This window comes from Seriola aureovittata, chromosome 9 (assembly GCF_021018895.1).
Source record: "Seriola aureovittata isolate HTS-2021-v1 ecotype China chromosome 9, ASM2101889v1, whole genome shotgun sequence".
In the NCBI taxonomy this organism is placed as follows: Eukaryota; Metazoa; Chordata; class Actinopteri; order Carangiformes; family Carangidae; genus Seriola; species Seriola aureovittata.
Window position 1 is genome coordinate 18,103,737 of NC_079372.1, and position 23,674 is coordinate 18,127,410.

Genomic DNA, 23,674 nt, shown 5'->3' on the forward strand with positions numbered 1-23,674 from the left:
CCTCCTCTACCTCTCTCGCCCGCTCCATCGGGCGGCTCATCTGACTCAACCTCTTCACTCTTCCTCTTCCTTATTTGCTGTGACTCGCACATTGAGCATCGCTGTATGTGAATGTATGTAAATTAAAACACATATTACAAAGACAATGGGGTCAAGTTCACAAGGTCAACAACAGTTGATAAGTGAAAGAAAAACAGAAGATTAACGAAAAAGGACAAAGGGAGAGAAAAAAAATCAGCTTTGAAACAATCTGTATAAAAAAAAATTAGTCTAACAAATTATATGTAAACATAGACTATAAAATAAAAGCTGTTACTGCTGACTAGAACAAGAGTCTGCTGCTTTGGAGACAGTGTTACTACTGTGTTAATAAACCAAATGACCTGTATTTTACATGGAGACGGTGAATACTATGCTAATCTGATTACAGTGATACAATCTCCTGTCCAGTGATTTTCCAACTGGGCTCTAGGGACACCAAAAGCTTCCTGCATGAGCACCAGTGGTCCCCTGAGGAGAATGTTGACTGGTGTAATTATAAACATTATCCTAATAGTATGCCTCAAGTGCTGCCTCTGCTCCAGGCCACCAAGATGGTAAGATGTTTCTGCTGCATCCTGTACATTACATTTTCCAAAAGGGTATCAGATGCAGCAGTGTCAGAAAATGCTTCTGTCGGCTTCTCTGTCAGACCACAGTAAAGACGTTAATGCCACGCTACAACCAGGGGCTCCTCTGAGAACTGTCGTCTACGAACAGGGTGGGGAGAAGTCACACGTCGTGGTGCTCAGGCGCCAGCGGCTATGTGGTCCACCGACTTGGTCAGAAGTCTCAAAATGTCTCGTGGCCCCATTAACCGCTGGCGTGACCGGCTCACGGATTAAATGTCACGACACTGGGTCAGAGTGCAGAATGTCAACACACACACACTCGCAGTTTGAATGAGACAACAAGACCGCATTCTTTCTCTTGACTCAACCAAGTCATATATGCACCTAAACTTAACAAACAGCTGTGACCAATCACAAATCAGTCAAATAATTTATTTTAACCCTTTTGAAAAAAACAAACAATCAGTGTCGTCCTGCCCATAGAGTTGTCAGATCATAAGTATGTTATGCTGATTTTTGGAGGACTTGTTGGTCTCCACAGAACTTTTGAAGAAATTATAATGAATCAAATTATGATATAATGATATACTGAAGGGGAATTTCCTTAATTCCTCAGTAGCTGTGGAGAAATCAATGAAGGATGATAAATTTGTTGTTTCCTATGGATGAAGAGTATGAAAAACTTAACATTTAGCTGAGCCATTGTATGGTACACCTAACATCACAATAACTATTATCAATTCACTTCATTCAGTCCTAAAAAGTCACTGCTCAAACAAAGCCACAGTGCTCAATGTCAGTTTTTTTTTTCTGAACCAAGCAGCTTCAACAAATTCATATCAGCAAAACAACTGCAAACACCCATCCCTTTATCTCTCCTTGATCCTTTAACTTCTATCACTCTCCACCATCCATCCATCTATTATTCTATCCCTCATCTCTCTGCTATAATCTTCTATTCAGCCATCCCCCGGTGCATTGTAATCTGCTGTAATCTGATGGATTAACCTCACTGCTCTGGCACATCAGCTGATGGTTCTGGTTCAGTGCTGTAGCTTCAACCACAGCTGCTCATTTTTTCTTGCTCCGTGCCTGTTATGTGCATATGTGTGTACAATACCTGTTTTGTTTTGTTTTTTTATGTAAAATACAGTTTAATGAGGGAAAGAGGAATGCATGGGCAGCAACAAATAGATGACTGTAAAGCGAGATGTGGAAGTGCAACAGCATAACAGAATATCTCACCTTAAATGTGGCAAAATAAATAACACAAATAAAATGCATCAGTAAATAACAGAAACAAGGGGCAGTTTTTAAAAGCAGACTAAATCTATAAAGCTAACCAAACTAAATCTGAGGGAAAAGAGTGTTATGCAACATACTGTAAAATCTTGCTGCATGCATAATGTACTATTATCTCTGCTCTGCTATAATCAAAGACTACATGAGAAGCACAAAGACACATGTCATTACATTACAGTGACATTACAGTCATTATATGCTGAAAATATAACAACCAGATTGAAGAATCGTTTTTATTTAAAATTAGATGCTGGTGTTTAGTGCAAATGGAAAAAGGGAAAGAGAAGATCTATCTGAACGCCTGGTGCTTTCAAAGCACTGAGCAACTCATGCCTAGCTTAGAAGGTGATCAGGAGCATGAGACCAAATCCTGAAAACACACACACACACACACACACACACACAAACACACGTACATTGTGAGACTGAGTGGATTTCTACTGGGGACTGAGTGCTCATTACAGTGTGTGTGTGTGTGTGTGTGTGTGTGTGTGTGTGTGTGTGTGTGTGTGTGTGTGTGTGTGTGCGTGTGTGTATTTTTCGTGTCTGAGTGTGACAGCTAACACCTGAGATGCCACATGAACGTGTGACTGATGCACAGAAAACAGCACAATCGATAGACAAAAAAAAAAAAACCACACAAGTAGCTTTAAAACTACAATATCATGGCGACAGCTCCCACTGGGAAGTTTTGTGCAGCAGATTCTGCAAACAGAAGAAGGCACCTGATTTCCACAACTTGCATCAAATATCACACTCCTCCTCGGAGTTATAACTCAGATAAGCCTGTACAATACATGATACACCATGATAAACATTTTTGAAACAGTTTGACCTGCACTTTCCGAATGTCAGATGTCACACGTCCATCTTGAATAAATGTCTATAAATCCACTAAACGATGTTTATAGCTCCAGAACTTGCTTGAGAATGATCACATTTTGAAGTTTTCTTCAATATAAAAGCAATCCTGTTACAGCTGCCTGTATATCAATGGGCAAACTGCAAACAGGAAGTGCTAAAAGCTTATTTGGCATACTTTTAACGTGGTGCCGCTGCCTTGATTTTGTGTAAAAGGAGCCCACAGTGTCTGCCTTTGAAAAAACCCTGTGGTAGATGATGCACATCTCTTTGATTTTTGTTTTAATAAAAAGGAATATCCTCATCTCAGTGTATCTGAGCCGCTCAGAAACATGACTCCAAACATATCAAGTAGCATGTGAAATGTAATATTGTTGCATTATGATCCACTGGGGAAAGACTAACTGCATTAGTTCTGTTGTTACTGTCTAATTCTCTCCATCATCAGCTCATTTCCATTCTCCTCTAACCACCCCCCCTCTCCACTTTCATCCTTTATTCTCTCTCCATTTCTCTCCCATCATTGGTTTCTACAGCACATCCACCCCTTCCCTTTTTATTCCCTCTCTCTCTCTCTGTCATTCTCTTCTTCTATTGTCCCTCCATATGACTCTGCAACATCAGGCAGCCTGCCAAGTCACTGTACACTTCAATTAGAGAAGAGACTTTGGCGCGTGCACACACGCACACGCGCACACACGCACACACTTATATATATGCGCACACACAACTCAAAGGTCGCCTGTCTTTCAGCTGAATGCTTTGTACGCTTCCCAATGAAAACCAAAAGGCTGCAGAGCGACAGGGAGTGTGTGTGTTTGTGTGTGTGTGTGTGTGTGTGTGTGTGTGTAGAGCTTGCACTTGGAGCGTGTCCTAGAGTGTGACTTTGATATCAGCCTTAGTAATCTAAGTCATTCTCTCCTCTGTCTTCAGATACAATGGAAGCAGGTGTGCAGACACACACACACACACACACACACACACATAGACCAGATGGCTCAACACCAGCTTTGGTCGGGTCTTTGTCCTCCTCCATTATCTCACCATCAACCTGTATACATTTTTCTGTTTATTCTATCTGTCTGTCTGTCTGTCTCATCTGTTTGTCTCTTTTCTCCATGAGAAAAAAAACTCAATTTCTTCCAAACTTTAAAAGCCGAAATTCTTTGATGCAGCCCAGAGCAGGCAAACAGCTCCACAAATTGTTTTCTGGGTTTCTGCTTGTGCACCAGATCAGTTACAGCTAGGGAAAGCAGAGTAAAAGAGAGAAAGAGTGGAAAAGGCAAGAAAACAACATGAGTGGTCAGGTGAATACAAAGACTGCAAACATTACTTTAATGATACTCTCTGATTTTTTTATTGCGCCCCATTGAGTGCTGCAAGGATGACATATTTCTGTAGGCCAACCAGGAAGTTAGCATCGCCATGGCTCCCTCGACAAAAAGCCAACAGGGTTTTTTATGATTTTTGAAGCCTAAATACAAAACAAGCTCTAAAAAGCTAAGGTTAGGCTATAAACGAACTACGCCACCATCGCTTGACTTCAGCGTCAGCACCACTAAACTTCCAACTTGTACTTTGACTTAGCTCTTACCTCTTCTAAACAAGCCTTTCCTCGTACAACGTTAGTAACAGTTTGTAAGAGCGAGAGTATAAACACAATGAGGCTGTAAAGGTGGACTGGTCAATACGTCTGCCTTTTTTGACAGACGTAAAAGCTTAAAGAAATCACAACTGGGGTATTTACTGACATATTTTTTTATGTTGTAAAATAAAATGTGAAAATGTTTTAAGCTTACGTTAGCCACGGACCTAATTTAGAATTCATTCAGAAAAAAACATAGACTTCTGGACAAGGCAACTGGAAGTGCTAAAACGTTAACTCATTTCCAGGTGTTAGGACTCATTCCACTCTATAGCACGACACCTTCTTGCTCAAAAATCAACAGTGGGTTACATCAATGACGGGGGAAATGATGTACATGTAATAATGTGAAAGTAAAACACACAATCTGTTGAAGGAGATGCAATTGTACTGGATACACTGAAAGACAACTAATATATAAAAGCAAAAAAAAATACAGCCAAAACACAGCTGCCACACATTAGAGCTTGAAGTGAGAACGTGTGTGGGTGAGAGAGAAAGAGAGAGAGCGAGAGAGAGAGAGAGAGAGAGAGTGTACATGGAGTAAAGGGTCATTGTCCTTGATTGCAGAGGCCACTCCACACATTAGATGTTCTTGCTGCAATCACAATGTTCACAAGGGTCCAAATCAGAAATCAGGAAGCTTCTGGAGAGTGGCCAATCAATATCATATACATCATCAAGGACAATGCTCCGGCTCTCTAACACACACGCTCTCTGTCTCTCACTCTCAACCTTCTTATTTTCGATTTCATTATTATCTCCTTGACCCCCACCATCCCTCAGTATCTCTCTCCCCCCGTCCCCTTTTCTCCCTCTCTCCCTCTCTCTCGCTCTCTCTCATTAACATATGGGTGCTGAGCCATGGCCCGATGTCCTTGTGTCTGGCAGACAAGCTGGCTTTGAATTGGACTAAAACATATACAGAGAAAACCAAGGTTAGGGCAGTGACTGAGCAAAAACAACACTGGATTAAACAAGTGTTTGTCATTTACAAAACACACAGCGGAGTGGGGGGAAAATTTCAAACACAGGAAATAAAATACTTGTTCTTTCCATCCATTCAAGGATGGATTTGGAAAGAAACTTAACTGCTGGGACCAAGACGCGGGAGGGGGTGAGGGGGTGGTTTTGGTGATTACACAATACATTTGCTTCTAGTTGCTATACTGTATCATTTCATTTAATTATTCTAACGGTGTCAGACACACGCATTTTCCTCACACAAGACATCAGAGGATACACATTATTGTCGTGACCGACCCCGGCGAGTGTGAAGTACGCCATGTGTGTCTGCGCAGACAACAGAAGGACTGTGTGTATGCATCAGTGTATGGGTGTGTGTGTGTGTGTGTCTGTGTGTGTATTAATGGATAGACAGATGGGGCAGCCTAGAGGAACAGTTGAGAAAAGGCTTTATGCTGCAGCTGCCCCCTTCTCTTCCCCTCTGCAGCAAACACACACTCAGAGATACAAAAAAATATCTACTGGCACCAGTGTGTGTGTGTGTGTGTGTGTGTGTCTGTGTGTGTGTGTGTGTGTGTGTAGTGGGCTGTTTGTGTGGCAGCTGCCCTGGCATCAGGTGGGCAGCTCCCATTCTACATGAAGAAAGCACAGCTGTTGTAATATGTAAACACACCCTACTTCCTACACTAAACACAGCACACACTAATTGAGGATGAGCTCACACACACACACACACACACACACACACGCACACACACACACACACACACATAGAGTGTGAGATTCCCTATAATCTAACAACCAGTAACTTTCAGAGACCCATACACACATTTGCAAATGTGCACACAAACAAATAGAAAACACACCCTCTGCAGTCCTATTACACACAAACACAGCCTGCATCCTTTCCTGCATGTGCCCTCTAATCAGATGCATCTGTATACACACAAACACAAACACACACCCACAGAGACTGTATCTTTCCCTAGATGTGAAGGAGATGAACATAACGGGCACAAACACACACACACACACACAAACACACTCTGTAATGATTCTTCTAATCAGACATCCAGGCAGCATCTTTCCCTTAACATTAATACTGAAGACTGTCAACACACAGAGAGACAGACACACACACACACAAACACACACACAAAAAAAGCTACATCTTTACCTAGATCCTAGCACAATGTGTGTTTGTGTTAGTGTCAAACAAACCTGCTTGTACGCAAAATTAATATACACACACCACCATCTCCAGGCACACAGCGACCCCCAACATGCCAGTTGTTCTCCAGATGCACGCCAGATACAGAGACACATGTCGACCCGTCCCCCTCCTGTATCTGTGCAGACACATGTTGTGATGTGAGGAGGTTAGCCAGCTTGAATCAGGCCACTGGCACCTGACACCGGTCATCAGCACAGCAGCTGTCTGACTGCATCGCCGGGCTGTTGGTGAACGTCTGCATATGCATGTGTGTCTGTTGTTTGTCTGGACTCGTGGAAGTGCATGTCCTAACAGTGGGATCATTCTGACTCAGTTCCGGGGCTGGTGATGTCTACATGGGTTAGGGGCCTGGATTCCTGGAATCACAGGGTTAACACTGGGTTTTTTTTTGTTTTGTTTTGTTTTTTTTTTTTTTGTTTTGTTTTTTTTTTTGCCTGACTGCACATTTTCACAATATGCTGTATTCATACTGTAGTGAATTACATCATAGAAGGGGAAGTCCTTCCTGGTATGACAGTGGAGCTCATGGAAACAGTGGATCATGGAAAAAGTCAAAAATACAAAATACTCTTTACAACTTAATTCGTGCAATAAAGGCCTTTTTTATTACTGTCAGCATTAACAGCATTGAGTTAAAGCTGCATTATTCAAGATTATTATGTTAAATGGTCACAATAGTCAAATAGAATGAAAATTAATTAATTAATGCAAAAGGGGTCACTCACATCACAAATCCACAAAGAAGCTATGCAGTTCCCCCTTCAGCTCAATGGAGCATTTTAGTGTCTTTCAATTAAGTATTTTAATATTATGGCTCCAATCTCACTGTTGTCTTTCCACCTGCAGGCAACAGTTTTCAGAGAAAGACGCTGTGCTACATCCACTGCGTCGCACCAGATATCTTCTTAATTTTCTTGGTGGAGACCAAAACAGCTAAACTGACACTGAGAACACTATACTGAGTGAATATTGCACTTGACTCTAAATGAATGCTATTGTTGCCGTGCATCTGCTGGAGGTGTAAATGGCAGTTGTTTGGAAGTGGCCAAAACAATTACTAGAGTTAATGAAGCTTTGAGCTATTGTCACTGAATAAAATGAAAAGTTTTATCATCATGGGAAGTTTACTCAGCCTGTGAAAACAGCTGGGAAATCTACAGCTATTATTAATAGTTCACTGTGTGTCTGCTAATTAACACCAATGCGCCAATTTGGCAACTTTGATTAGCTCTTAATAAAAACAGCAGTTACAAGTTACACAGTTTACATGAACATGGTTATAAGTAAATCTAATTTCAATCCAATATAAAGATGGATATACATTAGCATGAATGTAAAGGAGGCGCTATATGTTAGCAGTAAGCTACATTAACCTACAAATATTTTGATTCCCAAACACCTCAGTCTAAAAGTAGTAGGTTACCTGAGCATCATGGATTTAATAAGGAGCTTCACTAACTCTGCTCTTCATAACAAACATAAAATAATGATTTTCATAATAATATATAAATGAAGTTTAGCATATGTTTGTGTATAACAGTGGATATTCCCTTTTTGTATTTGCTACATAAAGTACAACCAACAAGCACATCTGCTCCATGACAGCAATACCAATGTCAGAGCCTTTCTTATGTGAATTAATGCCATCTCACAGTTGATAGGTTTAGCTCTGATCTTTCCTTCCGTCTCTTGACACACACAAAGCTTTCCCACTTATCAAAGATTCATTAGCTCACTAATATATCCATCGAGCTCTCCATGCACATCATCCATCCATTAACACTAAGCCATATTCCTCCAGAGGGACTGGTGAGATAATGCCCTGCTCAAGGACACAGGGGGTAATACATATGAAGCGATAGCCCACCTGGGAATTGAACCCACAACCACAATGGCACATTAGCAGCAGCTGCCTCTAATAAGTGATGCAGAACAGTATCATATCAGCCTCCATCCCGGAGGTGGCAGAGATCCTGCTGTTGTAAGTCAGATCACTTGAGCAGCACTAAAGAAGGACTATTTTTGTATCACTCCATCCTCACCTGACACTACGCTGACTTTGAAAAAAAAAAAAAAAAGGCTGTACTCTTTTTTTCCCCATTCCTACTGTCCATTTGTCTCCCTCTATGATACGTAACAGCTGGGGAATTCAAATGCAGATGAGTATCAAGGAGACACTTAAATGTGAGGAAGCCAGTTTAACGTACAGACCCACTGACTCATTTTCACACTAATGAATTCACTTTCTGCTTGGAATCATTTTGACAGTTAAAAAAGAAAGATAGAAAGAAGTGGTGCATTTCTCCAAAAGAAAATAAAAACCTTTTACGTTTGCTCCAGATTAAGTTTTTCGTCTTGTTTTGTTTTCAAATCTATTTCCAAATATTCTGCTAGGGAACACTGAAGCGTTTCTTGATGGACTAGATCAGTTCTAAAAAGCCCTGTCCATTATCTATCCTTTGTTTGGACCAGATAGGCAAACTGTCAAAACACCCATTGAACGCCATTAAACTCTGATGTAATGTAGTAATGTTGTGCGAGCAAACAGCAGGAGGAGGTGCAGTTGGTTTGCCTTGATTTCACCAACATCTCCAAGTAGCACTTGGAAGATAAATAGTTTAAGATTGACATGGCCTGCGTTAAAGCAGGCTTACTATACAAGAGGTGAAGTCAATGGCTAATGGCTGTGTTCATAAAGCACTTTCTTTCTTTAATTCAAAGTTGCCTCTCATTCATCCATTCACACACCGATGACAGTTAACTCTCGTCCGAGGTGCTGGTCTGATCACCAGGGGCGATTTGGGGGTCGGTGTCTTGCTCAAGGAAGACGTATGATCAGTGGATGACTCGCTCTCTCGGCCTCAGCTGCTGCTCTTAGTGTGTGAGCTGCAGCCGTGTTATGTAAAATAACATAATAACATAATAATAATATGTTAAAAAATGTATCTGGATCAGGACTGGACCCAAAAAAACATAACTGGGACATTGCTATCAAAATTATTCAGCAAATACTCCTCTTCTCCAGAGAATGTAAGTGGTGTTACATCACTTTACTGTTGTTAATCTGCATTATTATAAATGATTACTTCAGTGTTCGTTTCATCTCATGTTATGAATGTTGCTATCTGATGCAGAATATGACAATTTCCAAGAGGATCCATTATACAACTTTTGTATCCGCCATATAAGTCTATGTATCTGTTCATTAGCCTCTCTTCCTCGCTGTGTCCCTCTATGTCTCTCTGTCAGAACAGGTTTGACTGAGACAGCACTTTTTTGCACGCTGAGGTACACTAATGTACTAATGGATAGAGGAGACGTGGAGAGAGAGAGCGAAAGAGAGAGAGAGGAGAGAGGGAACGAGTAGTAGAGAAGGACAGTTCACCACACACACACACACACACACACACACAGATGAGGCGGGAAATTCTCAAGGGAGGCAGATTTGTGGGCATCTAGCCCACCTCAGATGGGAGAGAGAGAGATAGAGAGAGAGAGAGCTGAAGGTGACATATCAGTGAGAGTGAGCGGGGGTGGAGGAGAGGGGTTGTAGACAGGAAAAGTATAAGACTAGAGGAGCGGAGGAGTGCAGAGAAGTACTAGTGGAGAGAATAGCAAGATAATTCACTCAAACACTAGCACCGCTCACAGCAGTAATATTATCTCTGCATGATTTACACACTAGTCTTTCCTCAACAGGCTCTTACAACAGCCGCACACACACTACCAAAGAACACAGCTACACTGACACACTGATATATGTTATTTCATTGACATGTCCACATAGGAGCAACTATACACACATGCACACACACGCACACACACACACAGTTTCATTCACTTTCCGATCACACTTTTGAGCATGTGTGTGTTCGCTTGTGCGCATAGTGAATGTGCAGGAAAGTATATAGGCAATGTTAGTTGTGTGTTTGTGTGTGTAGACCTGGTGGGTCTCACTTTGGGAAGGAGCTCCAAGCCTAAATGATACCACTGACACACACACACACACACACACACACACACACACACACACCACACACACACACACACACACAAAAAAAAAAAAAAAGCCTCAGAAAAGCCTGTTGTGTATTCTGAGAAACTAATAGGACATTATTCCACTAACTTCTAGTTAATGGGATAAAGATGGAATTAGTGTGTTCAGGTGCTGCGCTCATCTGCTCATTATGACTTTGCATTGGAGAGAAGACAAACTACAGTCCTCTCAAACTTGCACACAAACAGGGAAACAGACAGCAGCCCGACCCAGGATTATCAATCATCTCTACCAGCCTGGTGTTTTTGCCATTTAACCAGGCTGAGCAGCCGATGCGCTGCTTCAATCATCGTCTGCCAGTCTAAATGCTAGTGCTAATTAGCATTCACATGCTAAATTACCTCCCATCCCATGTTTCCTGATTAGGCTTAATCATTTTGACAGCTAGTTTTACTACTAAGCTTGCAGAGCCAGTACATGCACGGCCATCAAACTCTAGCAGGGTAGCTAAGGAACCTCTTACTCACTGGGTACTGGGAACTGAAAAGAGCTGGTGTACTGCTTGATACACTGCTTGAACACATGCTTCCCAACCTGAGGGCAGGACCCCTCCAATGGGTCATAAGCTAGAATTGAAGAGTTGAAAGGTGATTTACAGACCATAAAAATGCTTGTCAGTCTTACATAGGGATGTCAAGATACCAGAATTTTGGTAGTCGGCACCAATGGCATTGAAATTCCATGATTCTCAATACCACAGCAAAAAACCAGAAAACACCATAGGCTGCTTCACAAACCATGCATACATGCACACACGTCCATCCAGTCAGTGTGCAAGCAGTAGTTTAAACTAACATGGTGACAGATCCACGGCGTGAAAATATTCATATTCATATTTTAACAGACTGAACGTTGACCACTGCAGCCTGCTGATGTTGTGAGCACCCACAACATTCACACAACCACAACACATGTTGCTACGCTAGCCGGAACCAGCTAACGTTAGCCTAAACAAGCTAAGGTTAGCCTAAACAAGATAATGTTAGCCTAAACAAGCTAAGGTTAGCCTAAACAAGCTAAGGTTAGCCTAAACAAGATAATGACAGCCTAAACAAGCTAATGTAACCACTGTGAACATTGTGTGTGGAGCTTTGTAATAACAGATGCCAACTGTCGCAATTCACAAACAATAACGGAAACATTTCAGGACACCTACATGTTGGCGACAGGTCGTTATTATAAAGTTAACAACTGAAACTCACTCACCCTGAACTCTGTGTACAGATCCAGATGTCTGTCTTTGAGCGGCTTAGATCACTTTGAGGTGTTTTCTGCTGTGGGACCGTTTGCACACTGGCTTTTCATTGTCTATAACTTGTCCTGATGATCCGCGTCAAATATAGAATACACCAGTCATGGTGTGGTTTTTTTTTTCCACAAGTCGCGGCCGACCTGTTGCTGCAACTGCACCTGCTGCTTTTGTTTTTTTCATGACATTATATATTCCATTATTAGATCATTCATGGAGTAACAATTTAGCATTTTACTGCTGTAGCTGGTCAATGCAGAACTAGTTTATCTACCTAATATACAGATAGGTAGTTTAGTCTATAACCAAGGGGGCAGGCCACTCCAAAGGGTTACAGATAAACCTGAGAGATGACGGAGGAAACTCGGAAAAACAAAGTTCCGCTTCACAAGTCTGTGTTCATTTTTTGACTTTGCTCTAATTTTTGCTTCTTTTTTTTTTTTTTAGGAAACATTGGATGATTTCCAACAGTTATTTAAATGAAACCATCTGAGAAGTTTAGAGGGGAAATCTCCTTTTTTGGCAGACCTTCTAAAAACTCATAGACTTCTGGAATGTGATAAATAAACACAGTTTTTTTAAGGGGTCACGAGACAAACAGATCGGGGAGCGCTGGTTAAATCTTAAACAGTGTGTTGTATTTCATAACCTTATTGTAAAACTTTTTATGTAAAATTTTAAACTGTAGCTGTCAAATAAATGTTGTGGATTAAATAGTACAATATTAACCTCTATAATATAGTGGAGTAGAGGTACAGTAGTTATACTGTTATAAAAGTATTTGTATATATGTATATATTATTCAGCTGGTATACTATCCTTTTTTATATACTGCTTTAAATATGATTATGGCTCAATTCACACAATATATTGTGCTTATTATCTTGCTAATGGGTTGATATTGTGGGGGGGGGGTAGTGCTGCCACATGGACGCAGAGGGGAACACGTCTCTTGCCAAAGAGTGAATTAGATCATCTCTGAGAGGGAGGGATATACGGTCAAAGGAGCAGGGCAGGTGAACTTCTAGTCCACCTCAGCAGCTCTGAGAGGCCCAAAGTCTAACCAGTCTCACTTGTCTCCTTGTCTCAAGGCAGTGAAGTGCCAGCATTATGTCAATCAACCTGTTGGCACAGTTACCTCAGTAGTGCTGTACTCCAATCCTGTCACTCAGGCTATCTTCCAAGATAGAAAGGAAAGGGTAAAGTAATTGGATTTGCTGCTAGCAGGGAAATGATGAAATGACATGAAACCATCTCCCCTTCACCCACCACACACACAGGCACAATCACACACCTTTACACCGCTCTGAGTAAATCTCCCTCTTCCTCTTTTTCTCTCCGTCTGTCTTGCTTGCCTCTTTTTGTTTCTCAAATCTGGAAATACTTCAGGCTGTTGAGAGTTTCTTTTCATCTCGCCTGATGTGGCGAGAGCGCCTTGTTCTCCCAGGTAGACAAAAGAGGAGACGAAATGAGGGGAATGAAAGGATTTCGAGGTTTTTACTGAGATCTGAGGAGGGTTTTTTTTTTAGGAGGTTTCTGGTAAACGGTGCACAAGGCAGCACACAGTCCAAATTTTCACCATCGGTACCTCACCTCCACCTTGTCACCCAACGAAGAGACATACTGTGGGTTTAAAAGAAAAATGTAATGAGTAAAGAACAACAGTATATACAACACATATACTGTATATGCTGCTGCTGGCCTGCAGGCATGAGACCTGAAGGGAAGAGAGGCACCCAGCCTCCGTACTGTACGTCCTACATCCTGCATCTGACTGTACACCTTTCATCTTACATTAGACAGCCTTAACCTACTTCTACTAAAAAGCTCTACAAAGTTCTGTCTAACAGTCAGTAATGAGACCATGTTTTCCTTAAGATCTTTTTCAAACTAACAGCAACAGTCTTTGAGTGTTCCTTGTAACACGTGTGTAACTTTAACACAACCCCGTAAAAATAATAGTAATATTGCTGGTTCTAAAAAAAAAAAAAATTATGTACAAATATCAAATGCAACCCAAATAAATTCCTAATTATGAAATCGGTCTTCCAAAAGTAAACAAATGATAAAAGCTATGTAAACAACGTGATGGCAACAGTTACAATCCTTTATACTAGCGCAACTCTTACGGTGTGTTTTAACATTTTAGCATTTAGCATTACCCCTTTTATTGCCACTTGTGACAGCAGTGGCCACTCTACAGCAAGGTTTTCTAGCCTCAGTTTGGACCAGCACTCAGTTATTAAATTCTGATGTTGAAAATCCAGTTTGACAGCCGTTTGACATCTCACTGTACGTCTTCACTCCAATATCCTGCAACCTCCTCTTTATCATGTATTGCATATATTACATTGCACGTCCATTGTAATACATGATATGTGCTAAAGGTTGTCTATAGTTATAAAACCTGACTAATCTATTCATCAATTAATATTCTCTATCCACCGCATGTCCTACAATCTACATCAGAAGTATTATATCTCAAATGTAATATTGCAGATCAGTAGGTATGCCGTGCCAGTATTTTGTCACTGTCGGCTGTCTTCTTTAACCTTATCCTAACGAAGGCCACACTGCACCATTAAATCATAAAATGAGCCTTTACTTTGACATGGGGCTCTTAATCACACACCCTCCACCGTGCCACATAAAACCAATAAAGACAGTATGAAGAATTTACTGACAGAATGCTAATTTGATACAACTCAAAGGCCAGAACTGGAGCCAACGACGGCAACTAATACGGCAGTGTGAGTCCATACACACTTAGTGAAAACCTGTAAAACAGTGGAAATGTTAGGTGGGTATTTTGCACGTACATGCTGTGTGCTTAGTCAGTCGAAGCATTCTGATTAGTCATGCTGATGTCAAGCACCACTGATTTACACTGGCTTACGTCACAGCTCTATCTCTCTCTGTCACTCTCTTTCTGTCTCACGCACACACACACACACACACACACACACACACACACACACACACACACACACACACACACACACACACACACACACACACACACACACACACACACACACACACACACACACACACACACACAAAGATGCCAACACTCGTCCAATGGACTGCCTAGGTTTAAGATTTACACTAGTGATTATATATTCATAGATCAATCAATAGAGGGAGTCTAGCAGCCGAGACATGTCCACACTGGCAAACACACATTTAGCAACAGTCGCACTGTAGGAATTCTAATGAGTGTGCGCGCGCGTGAGCAGACATCAATACACTGCAGCTTTACATTTCATTAGGCCAAGGAGCACAGTTTAACTCCCAATGAATAGCAATAAAACCACACAGCCTGTAACCATCTCTCTCCATCTGCCTCAGCCTCATGCTTTTTTCTCCTTTTCTTCTAATCCCAGCTCTGTTCCCTTCTTCCTCCTTCCTAAATTTTGTGTTGCACAAATCCAGTTCAGTCATTTAACAGATGTTTTCCTGTTTATTTGGAAAGATGTGATTTAAAGCTGAAACTTATCACCTCTTATATCAGGGGAACCAACAAAAATAAAAGCCTCGTAAACTGTAGCTCGAGTAACTGGTGATTTACACTAATTGTCGTCCTGTGTCGCCATTTTTCTGCTCGTAGAGACGACTGCATGTTACTGCAGCATCTGCATTGATCTGTGTGAGGACACCAGCAGCCTCCACCTCCGCGTTCACCTTCCTCCCTCCATCCCTGAGCACAGGAAGACACGCGGGCTGAGAGGAAATGGGATTCCGATCAGCGGGATATCATCCAGGATCTGCTGACCCCACACGCTCCACACACACACACACACACACACAAATCATCTGTCTGCACAGACACGCAAACGCACATAGAGACAGACACAGTCCAGGGGTCAGGCGCAAGGACTAGCGGGCTAGGTTTCAGTCGACTTAGCAAAAACACCAGAGACAGGAAGCTGTGTAAGGAGGCATGTGTGTGTCTGCGCGAGTGTATGCGTTGTGCATATTATCGCAGCCTATACGGAAGGTAACAGCAGCATTACTGCAACAGAAACACACAGGCCTAATACTCAAATAGTCAACCGCTAGCAGCTGAATATTTTTAGTTCAGTTTAATAGAATGTGCCAGAAAGTCTAATGTAAACATAAACACTTCCACACAGAGAAATCACTATTAGAAATAAAGGACAAAATGACAGCAGACTTGAAAGAACGCCAAAAAAAAAAAAACTCTGGAGAAGATTCTCTACACTTCTCAAAGTTAAAGCGAAATGTGCATGTAGCTTTTCTTTATTTATTTCGTATTATGCATGTATTTATTCAATTATTTTTAGCCTGCGATGATTGTTTTTTTTTCAGTCTCCAGAGTATTGGTGACACAGACACACTCGTATGGAGGAGTCCTGCTGAGGGAAAGACGTGGAAAAACACAGAAAAAAAGCGGCTCAGTTGGATCTCAGATGAAGGAGCAGCTGATTGGCGCGCACACACACACACACACACACACACACACATACACACTGTGCGGTCTACTCAACAGGGGTACTTCAGGAGCGCACACACATACTGTAAACCCACAGGCACGCACACACACACACACACACAAAAAAGGGGCTCCGTGCTGTGTGTATGCTGAACATGATGGGGAATAACTGCTACTACTTACTACTACATTTTGAGCCTCCTGTTGAAAGAGTAAGCACAGAAACAAACACACACACACACACAACACACACACACACACACACACACACACACACACATACACACACAACACAGAATTTTGTCACCTATGGTACACAGGAGACACAAAAGAAAATCATCTTCACCCACCTTATAACCCCTCGGAAACACTTCCTGGCTCTTGACAATCCTGTGACTGGACCACCAAACAACACTCAGTGACATAAAAAACCCACACAGCTCCAGTGTGCCTAGCAGCATGAGCTCCACTCCACACACTAGACACACACACACACACAAACACACACGCAACCTCACAATGTAGGAGAAAACACGAGCATCTCAAGAGCTGCTGCCGTGCTTTTCTCTTCAAAGGTATGTGTGTCTTATTTGCTGTGTTTGGAAGCAATGACAAAGCAGCGAAAAGCCATTTTAAGACGGAACACACACAATATGCCATTAAAGATACACACGCACGCACGCACACACACACACGCGTACTTTCACAGCTGATGTCTGCAATGAGACTTCTGATGACAAAACCATTTGTCAGCAATGCCAAAACCAATGACCATTGAAAATACATCACAAAATGACACAAAATTGTTCCAAAGTGAAAATGGTTTTCTACAGTGCAGGAAACACACACACACACACACAACACACACACACACATTCTCTCTCACTCTCTCCCTCTCTCACACACACATACACACACACTTTTATTCTTTTGCAGGAGCGTCTCAATCACCATATCAGTCACATTTTATTAGTCTTGCGTCAGTTACCGCTGTAATTTATGTCTCACATCATTCACAATGTGTAAGGAGCATCCAAATGACAAAAGCCAGACAATACACCACAAAATAACACAACAGACACTGTCAGGTGAAACTCTTCTATCTGCAAAACAGCATTGTTCCGCTACCCATGAAATATTTTTGACAATTCATTTGAGGTTTTTAAAGAAAGGATCAAATGATCATTAAGTTTTGCCTGTTTAAAGCGTTTGTTGTCATTTTCCAAGGTTTACACAAAGGTTACAGCCATGAGCCGTCAAAATTGCAACAGTGCTTTCACTTTAAAGAGCAAACTGAGCGCATACTGACACACACACACACACACACACACACACACACACACACACACACACACACACACACACACTCCAGGATGCTTACCTTCTTCATGTGTCCACTGCGAGTGCCAGTGAACGCCACAGTGTGTCCGCGGTAGTCGTAGGCCGCCACAGAGGTCATGCCGTCATCCTTGTCCACGTAAAGCGGGATGCCCTCGATGGCCGTGGTGCCCCCTAGAGGCTGGTTGAAGTCCTGGCCGCAGAAGTTATCGTCTATCTGCAATGGCTGGGATGTGGGGGAGGGGAGGGGAGGTGGGGGGGGGGGGGTAGAAGGAGAGAAAGCCATTAACTCAAGCATTAACATTCCTCCCTTCTCTTGTTAAACTAACATTAATTCTTAAATAAGGGGGGAAGCTTTCGATCTCACCAGCACTTAGTAGACGTTTTATGGCGCTGGAGTGAAGCCAGTGCCGCTGCAGATTTAGTGAGAAATTGTGTGAAATTAATGGGCGTCGTTGGGAAAATTAACTTCAGTTTCCTCAACTCCCCTTTTTTGGGACATTTTTTAAAAAACTGATGGACAAGGTGAGACAGTTTAATTTGTCTTTCATTAAGAGCAAAAAACACAGTCTGACCAGTATGTAGTGAAGTCTTCTGTGATGGCTGCACCACCCCCCCACCCCCCACCACCACCACCCCCTCCAATCACAGCCTTTGATTACTTCATAGAACACGATGTCAACCAAAGCAATCAAGCATCTCAGCATGGTTTAAATGAACCAACATTTGTTTGCTAATGTTTTAAATATTGATTTCTTTGTATACAGCCTTGGCAGTGTAGTTACTAATAAGAGACAAGCCAATGAAAGGAGTAAATCAAATGGAACTGGAATAAACGTGGAGGGGAGGGCGAATGCATGAGCAGGACACTGGTGGAGATGACAGAGGAATGACAGGAAGCAAATTATAGGTCAGATTAGCATATCATAATCAAAGTGTCTCATATAGGCACATCGCCGCCTTGATATGCTGATATGTCACATCTGATTTATGAACATACTGTGTGTGCGTGTGTGTGTGCGCGTGTGTGTGTGTGTGTGTGCGTGCGTGTGTGTGTGTGTGTGTGTGTGTAATGGGCATGTCATTAAAAGAATGCGATAGCTACATATGCATCAGGAGGTTCCTCTGACATGTGTAACAGAGATAATTGACAGCATCTGTATTAACTGTGATGACCTCACACACACTCACACAGTTGCGCGCACACACCTGCCGAGAAGCATGCCAGGAAATACACGATGTCAGGTCCACACAGCTCTGATAGGAGATTATACAGGTGTACATTCATACTGAAAGAAATACTCATATGTAGAGACAAGCATGCTAAAGAACATACGGTGCATACACGTAAGTCAAGTTTCAACCCTGTCCTGTAAAAAACCAGCCCATAGGTCGTCTCTGCTGCAGCTTAATATTTGCCGCAGTTACATTTTGTTGTCAAGCAACGACTCGCGGCAACAGTAATTGTGACAGGAGGAAAGGGAAAAGTGCTGTGACGTGGTATAAAGAGGGATAAAGTCTGAAGGATGGGACGGATGGGTCATCAAAACACAGGAATGTGACAAAGGAGAGCGGTGTTCGATTCCCATGTGAAAGCAGCAGTCTAAAACCGTTCGGCAAAGTCAACCACGTTTTTTTTTATTGTAACCATGACAACAAAGATTGTCTAATGTGAAAGAAGTAGTTATTTTAAACCAAACTACAATCTTTTCCTGAACCTCACCAAGCCATGAGCTTTGATTATTCCAACCATGGCGATTAAGGTCCGGTACGCTGCCGTCAGTACATTCTGTGTGCTTATTATTGTAACCATGACAACCAAGGTCCATGGGCCACTATTTTGGGAGACACTATGTCTCCGAGGGGTTGAAAAGAGGGTTGTTCATGTTTGATATTGTTTACAGAAAGATGGCAAAACAAAATCTCAATGAATGTACGTTCTGTACTGTTATACAAATTTTGATCTGGTACTGGATCAGTACTCCGTATCGGCCGATTCTTACGTTCAGGTAACAGAAAAGATTGAAAAAATGGTATCAGAACATCTCTAGTTTAAGCCACATGTTTCATGTTCACTATGATTCTTCTGCTAAGTCTGAGTCCAACCAACGTGTCTAACCTCTGTCTAAAAGGTTCAAACCTTTTCTGCAATATTCTCCAAAAGCGGCATTTCCACTGTGGTACTTTTATGTTAAAACTGACACCTGCAGCGACAACCAGAAAAAAAACTGAAAAGATGCACATGAACAATCACACATGCACGCAGAGGGAATTCACTCGTAGATACACAAAATTAAGAAGAAAGAACAATTCCATTCACAAGGAGACACATGCAAACAGCAACACACAAACTTATAGCCACACATGCACAGGAAAGCACAAGGCACACACACACACAAACACACATGCACACACGCACACACACACACACACACACACACAAGCACGATCGAGCCTCCCACACTACACAAATTAACATGCCAGCCTTCTCTTGTTCATTACAAGACGTATTGTCTCCATAGAGACTAATCAATCACCCCACCCCTCCAAAACAGCAAGGCTGTCAGGGAACGTGTGTTTGCATGTGTGAGTGTGTGTGTGTTGCGGGCTTAAAAAAGGTTGAGAAAATGCCTGTGGCAGACATTGTCTGCTTTCTACCACACTTTCAAAGGCAGCCAGAAAACACAGCAAAGTTTAACTTCAATGAACAAAGACAAAAAGTGAGGCAAAGTGAGTGAGAGAGAGACACACACACACACACACATACAAACAAACACACAATGCTTTGGCTTTTGTATGATTTACATAAACATGTTCTCAATTTTGGAACTGTTTTTTCGAGTAATTTGAGAGGAAGAAAGGAGGACAAAGGGCGGCAGAAACAAGAGCAAGTAAACGGAATGAAGCAAGTGAAGTGATCCGGAGAAGATGGAGACTGATATGAAGAAGAGGAGAGAAGGGAGGGACAGGAAAGAAATCGAGAGAGAGAGTAAGGCAGGAGGGAAAGGAAGAGGGAAAAGAGAGAGAGATGGCCATGCCTCAGTGACAGTATGAACCCTGGCCTTGGGTCCCTGCCATACAGTCCCCCTTGTTTCCTCTGATAAAGACAGACCAGAACCAGACCTCTATTCATGTCTTTCACTCATTTCCTCTCTCTCTCTCCATCTCCCGTCCCATCCCACCCCACCCTCTCCTTTCCCTGTAAACCTCTTCTTCCCTCTCTTCTCTGTGTTCACATATTTCCCCTCATATTTATCTCTTTTTTTTTCTTTTTTAAGGTTCACAGAGACTGACCGGTGGGAAATCATGTCCTTCCCAGAGGGTGACCCTTTTTCTTTTTTTTTCCTGCTTTCACATGCCTGCAGCTTTCAGAGACTCTTTTTCTTCTTCTTCTTCTTCTTCTTCTTCCCTTCTTTCCTTCCTCCCTTTATTGGGATGATGATCCTTGGTTTGCGAGCATTTACAGGTCACATGATAGTTGAGATAAATAGCTAAATGCTGTTGCAGGGGTCTAAATAAAAAGACCCACATGTCACTACGGTTAATATTGAATATCCGTGCCACAACCACTCGTGTTCTGCTGCACCAAAAAACTAGGCCTGCTCTCCAGTTCCTGTCCAAACCAAAAGTTTTAAAGAACACAACCAAACTAAAAATTGTTTATAATAGTAGCTCGTAATGGAAACCATTTGGCCTGGATTTATTTACACCAGGCGCCTCATTCATGTAAACTAATCTGCATTCCCAGTGTTTGTGGAGCTCGCACAGACAGAAGGGAGATCGCCATCTTCCCTGCGCTTTAGCTGGCGTGCTGTGGACGCTAATGGTTTGTTATGTTTAGCCTGACTTGCATCATTACCGTAGAGTCAACAGCTCAGATTGAGGCACAGTGGAGCGTTCAGTCGACGTGTTTTCACTGCAGACAAATGTGGCCCCACACAGACCTGACATCTGCTAGCTGTTGTGTGCCCTGTAGACATGTAATTCCTACAGTCTGCCTACTCTATCATTCTCCTTCGGCGACTCATTGAGGAGACGCTGGAGCGTTTTCAGCCACGGAAGTGACTCAAGAGCCAAAATTTAAATAAAAAGGCTTTGTCCATCCTGTGTTGATTAATGTCTATGACTGCAAGTCAAGTTATCATGATTGTAAATAAAGCATTTTATTTTAAAGATGTGTAAGTATTAATGTGCATCCCTACAAAACACACAATGGCGCATGCAGGTGCAGATTATGACCCCACTGACCCTACACTGCATGTGTCAGATAGTGTAAAGGCAAGAAGCATTAGAGACAGACTGAAACCCACAGATGCATCGAATGCACCTAAATGTCAAACAGGTGTAAAATGCATCCGTCTCTTCCAGACATATGTGTGTACGCTTTCATCGGTAAATTCAGAGGGCGGTCGGTGGAAATAGCCGCTCACAGGGTCTGACGCTGTGACGACGGCAGCCAAAGTTACAGTGACATTAGCTGATGTTCCTGTTGCTCCTGACAGAGAAAATGGCTCATGCACATGGCAACTCCGAGCCGTCTGTAGCCCTTATCTGATCCCTGATCAGTTCAGCCTGTGACTGATCTCTGTGCGTGAGAGAGCATCACTCAGTACGGGTGAAGGAACAGCCTGTCTCACTCGTAGCCCATAAATGCAATTCATCCATGTGTTTTGGTTAGTTTATAAAGGGTTGTTAGCCACCAAGCTGTTATCACTAAGTGTCTTGCTTTTGTAACTAAAGTGGTTGTTTTGGTGTTTTTTGGCAGTCACAGGAGTATCACCACCACTCTCAGCTGGAGCAGAGCTTACCCTGTTTTACCTGTTGCCAGGGGAAACCAAGATGGATTACAATCAGATTTGCTAATAGAGTGTACCAGAGCCCAACTGTGTGTAAGCACAAATAAAAGTGCATTAAAAAGCATTTTATTTGGATACAAGACACACATGAGTAAATGGGCTTGTCTCTCAGTCCAGTGGACCCCATTTATTCCAGTTAGAAAAACCTCTAAACTGTTAAATGTCAAAATTCTGACTTTTCTTGTTAAAATTCAGTGACTGACTTCAGTATCTTGACCTACGTGGTTATACAGGGTTTGGTGTAAATCAGTGTAATAATCCTTTATTGTGCCCCAAACATAAGGTGACCTGCTCTACTCTTTTATTAGTGCTTTTATAGGCACCATATAGTTTGTCCCTGTTGGCCTGCTGGACCTCTGACCGTGCTATTATTATTACTAGCTATAGCTCATACCCAGGACACTGTACATAGCATTATTACACAGATACACACATAAACACACACACACACACACACCTTTGTTCTATTTCCAGGGGGTTAGACAAGGACAGAGTCCCCTGTGTTGTCCTTGCCGAAGACCTCTGCTGTACACAGGCGCAGGCTGGCCCCTGGCAATGCACACACACACAGTCACACTCTCACACTCTCACACTCACACACACACACACACACACACACTCACACACTCACACACACACACACTCACACACTCACACACTCACACACACTCACACACACTCACACACACACACACACACACACACAAACACACACACACACACACACACACAAACAGACCCCTGCCAAACTCTTGCTGGGTGAATGATGATGGGGTGATGAGGGAAAGAGTGGGGCAAGTGAGATGAAGGGAAAAGAGAGGAGAGTGGGAGACAGAGAAAAGTGGAAGAAAGAGGGGAGAGACATAGGGGGAGGCTAAGGGTCAACAGCGCTCTTGTCGCCACTAATGAGCCTCAACCCAGGAAGAGAGAGGGAGAGATAGAGGGGGAGATAGAGAGAGGGAGAGAGAGAGAGAGAGTTAGGATTCAGCCCTATGAATCGTCCATTAAGCGTGTGTGTGCACATGAAAGCTGCAGTGACCATATTGTGGTTTCAGAAGATGTAGCAGTGGGACAAACACGTTACCCACATTACCACAGT

General features: G+C 42.4%; 1 protein-coding gene across 2 annotated transcripts in view; it reads right to left on the reverse strand.

Annotated features, from left to right (window-relative positions):
• The window catches only part of LOC130175415 (plexin-A1-like), a 260,949-nt gene that overhangs the window by 177,658 nt on the left and 59,617 nt on the right, over nucleotides 1–23,674 (reverse strand). For both annotated transcript variants that reach the window (XM_056385882.1, XM_056385881.1), the window contains exon 3: nucleotides 17,763–17,945. In XM_056385882.1, the coding sequence (XP_056241857.1) occupies nucleotides 17,763–17,945 (183 nt within the window). The remainder of the gene's footprint in view (nucleotides 1–17,762; nucleotides 17,946–23,674) is intronic.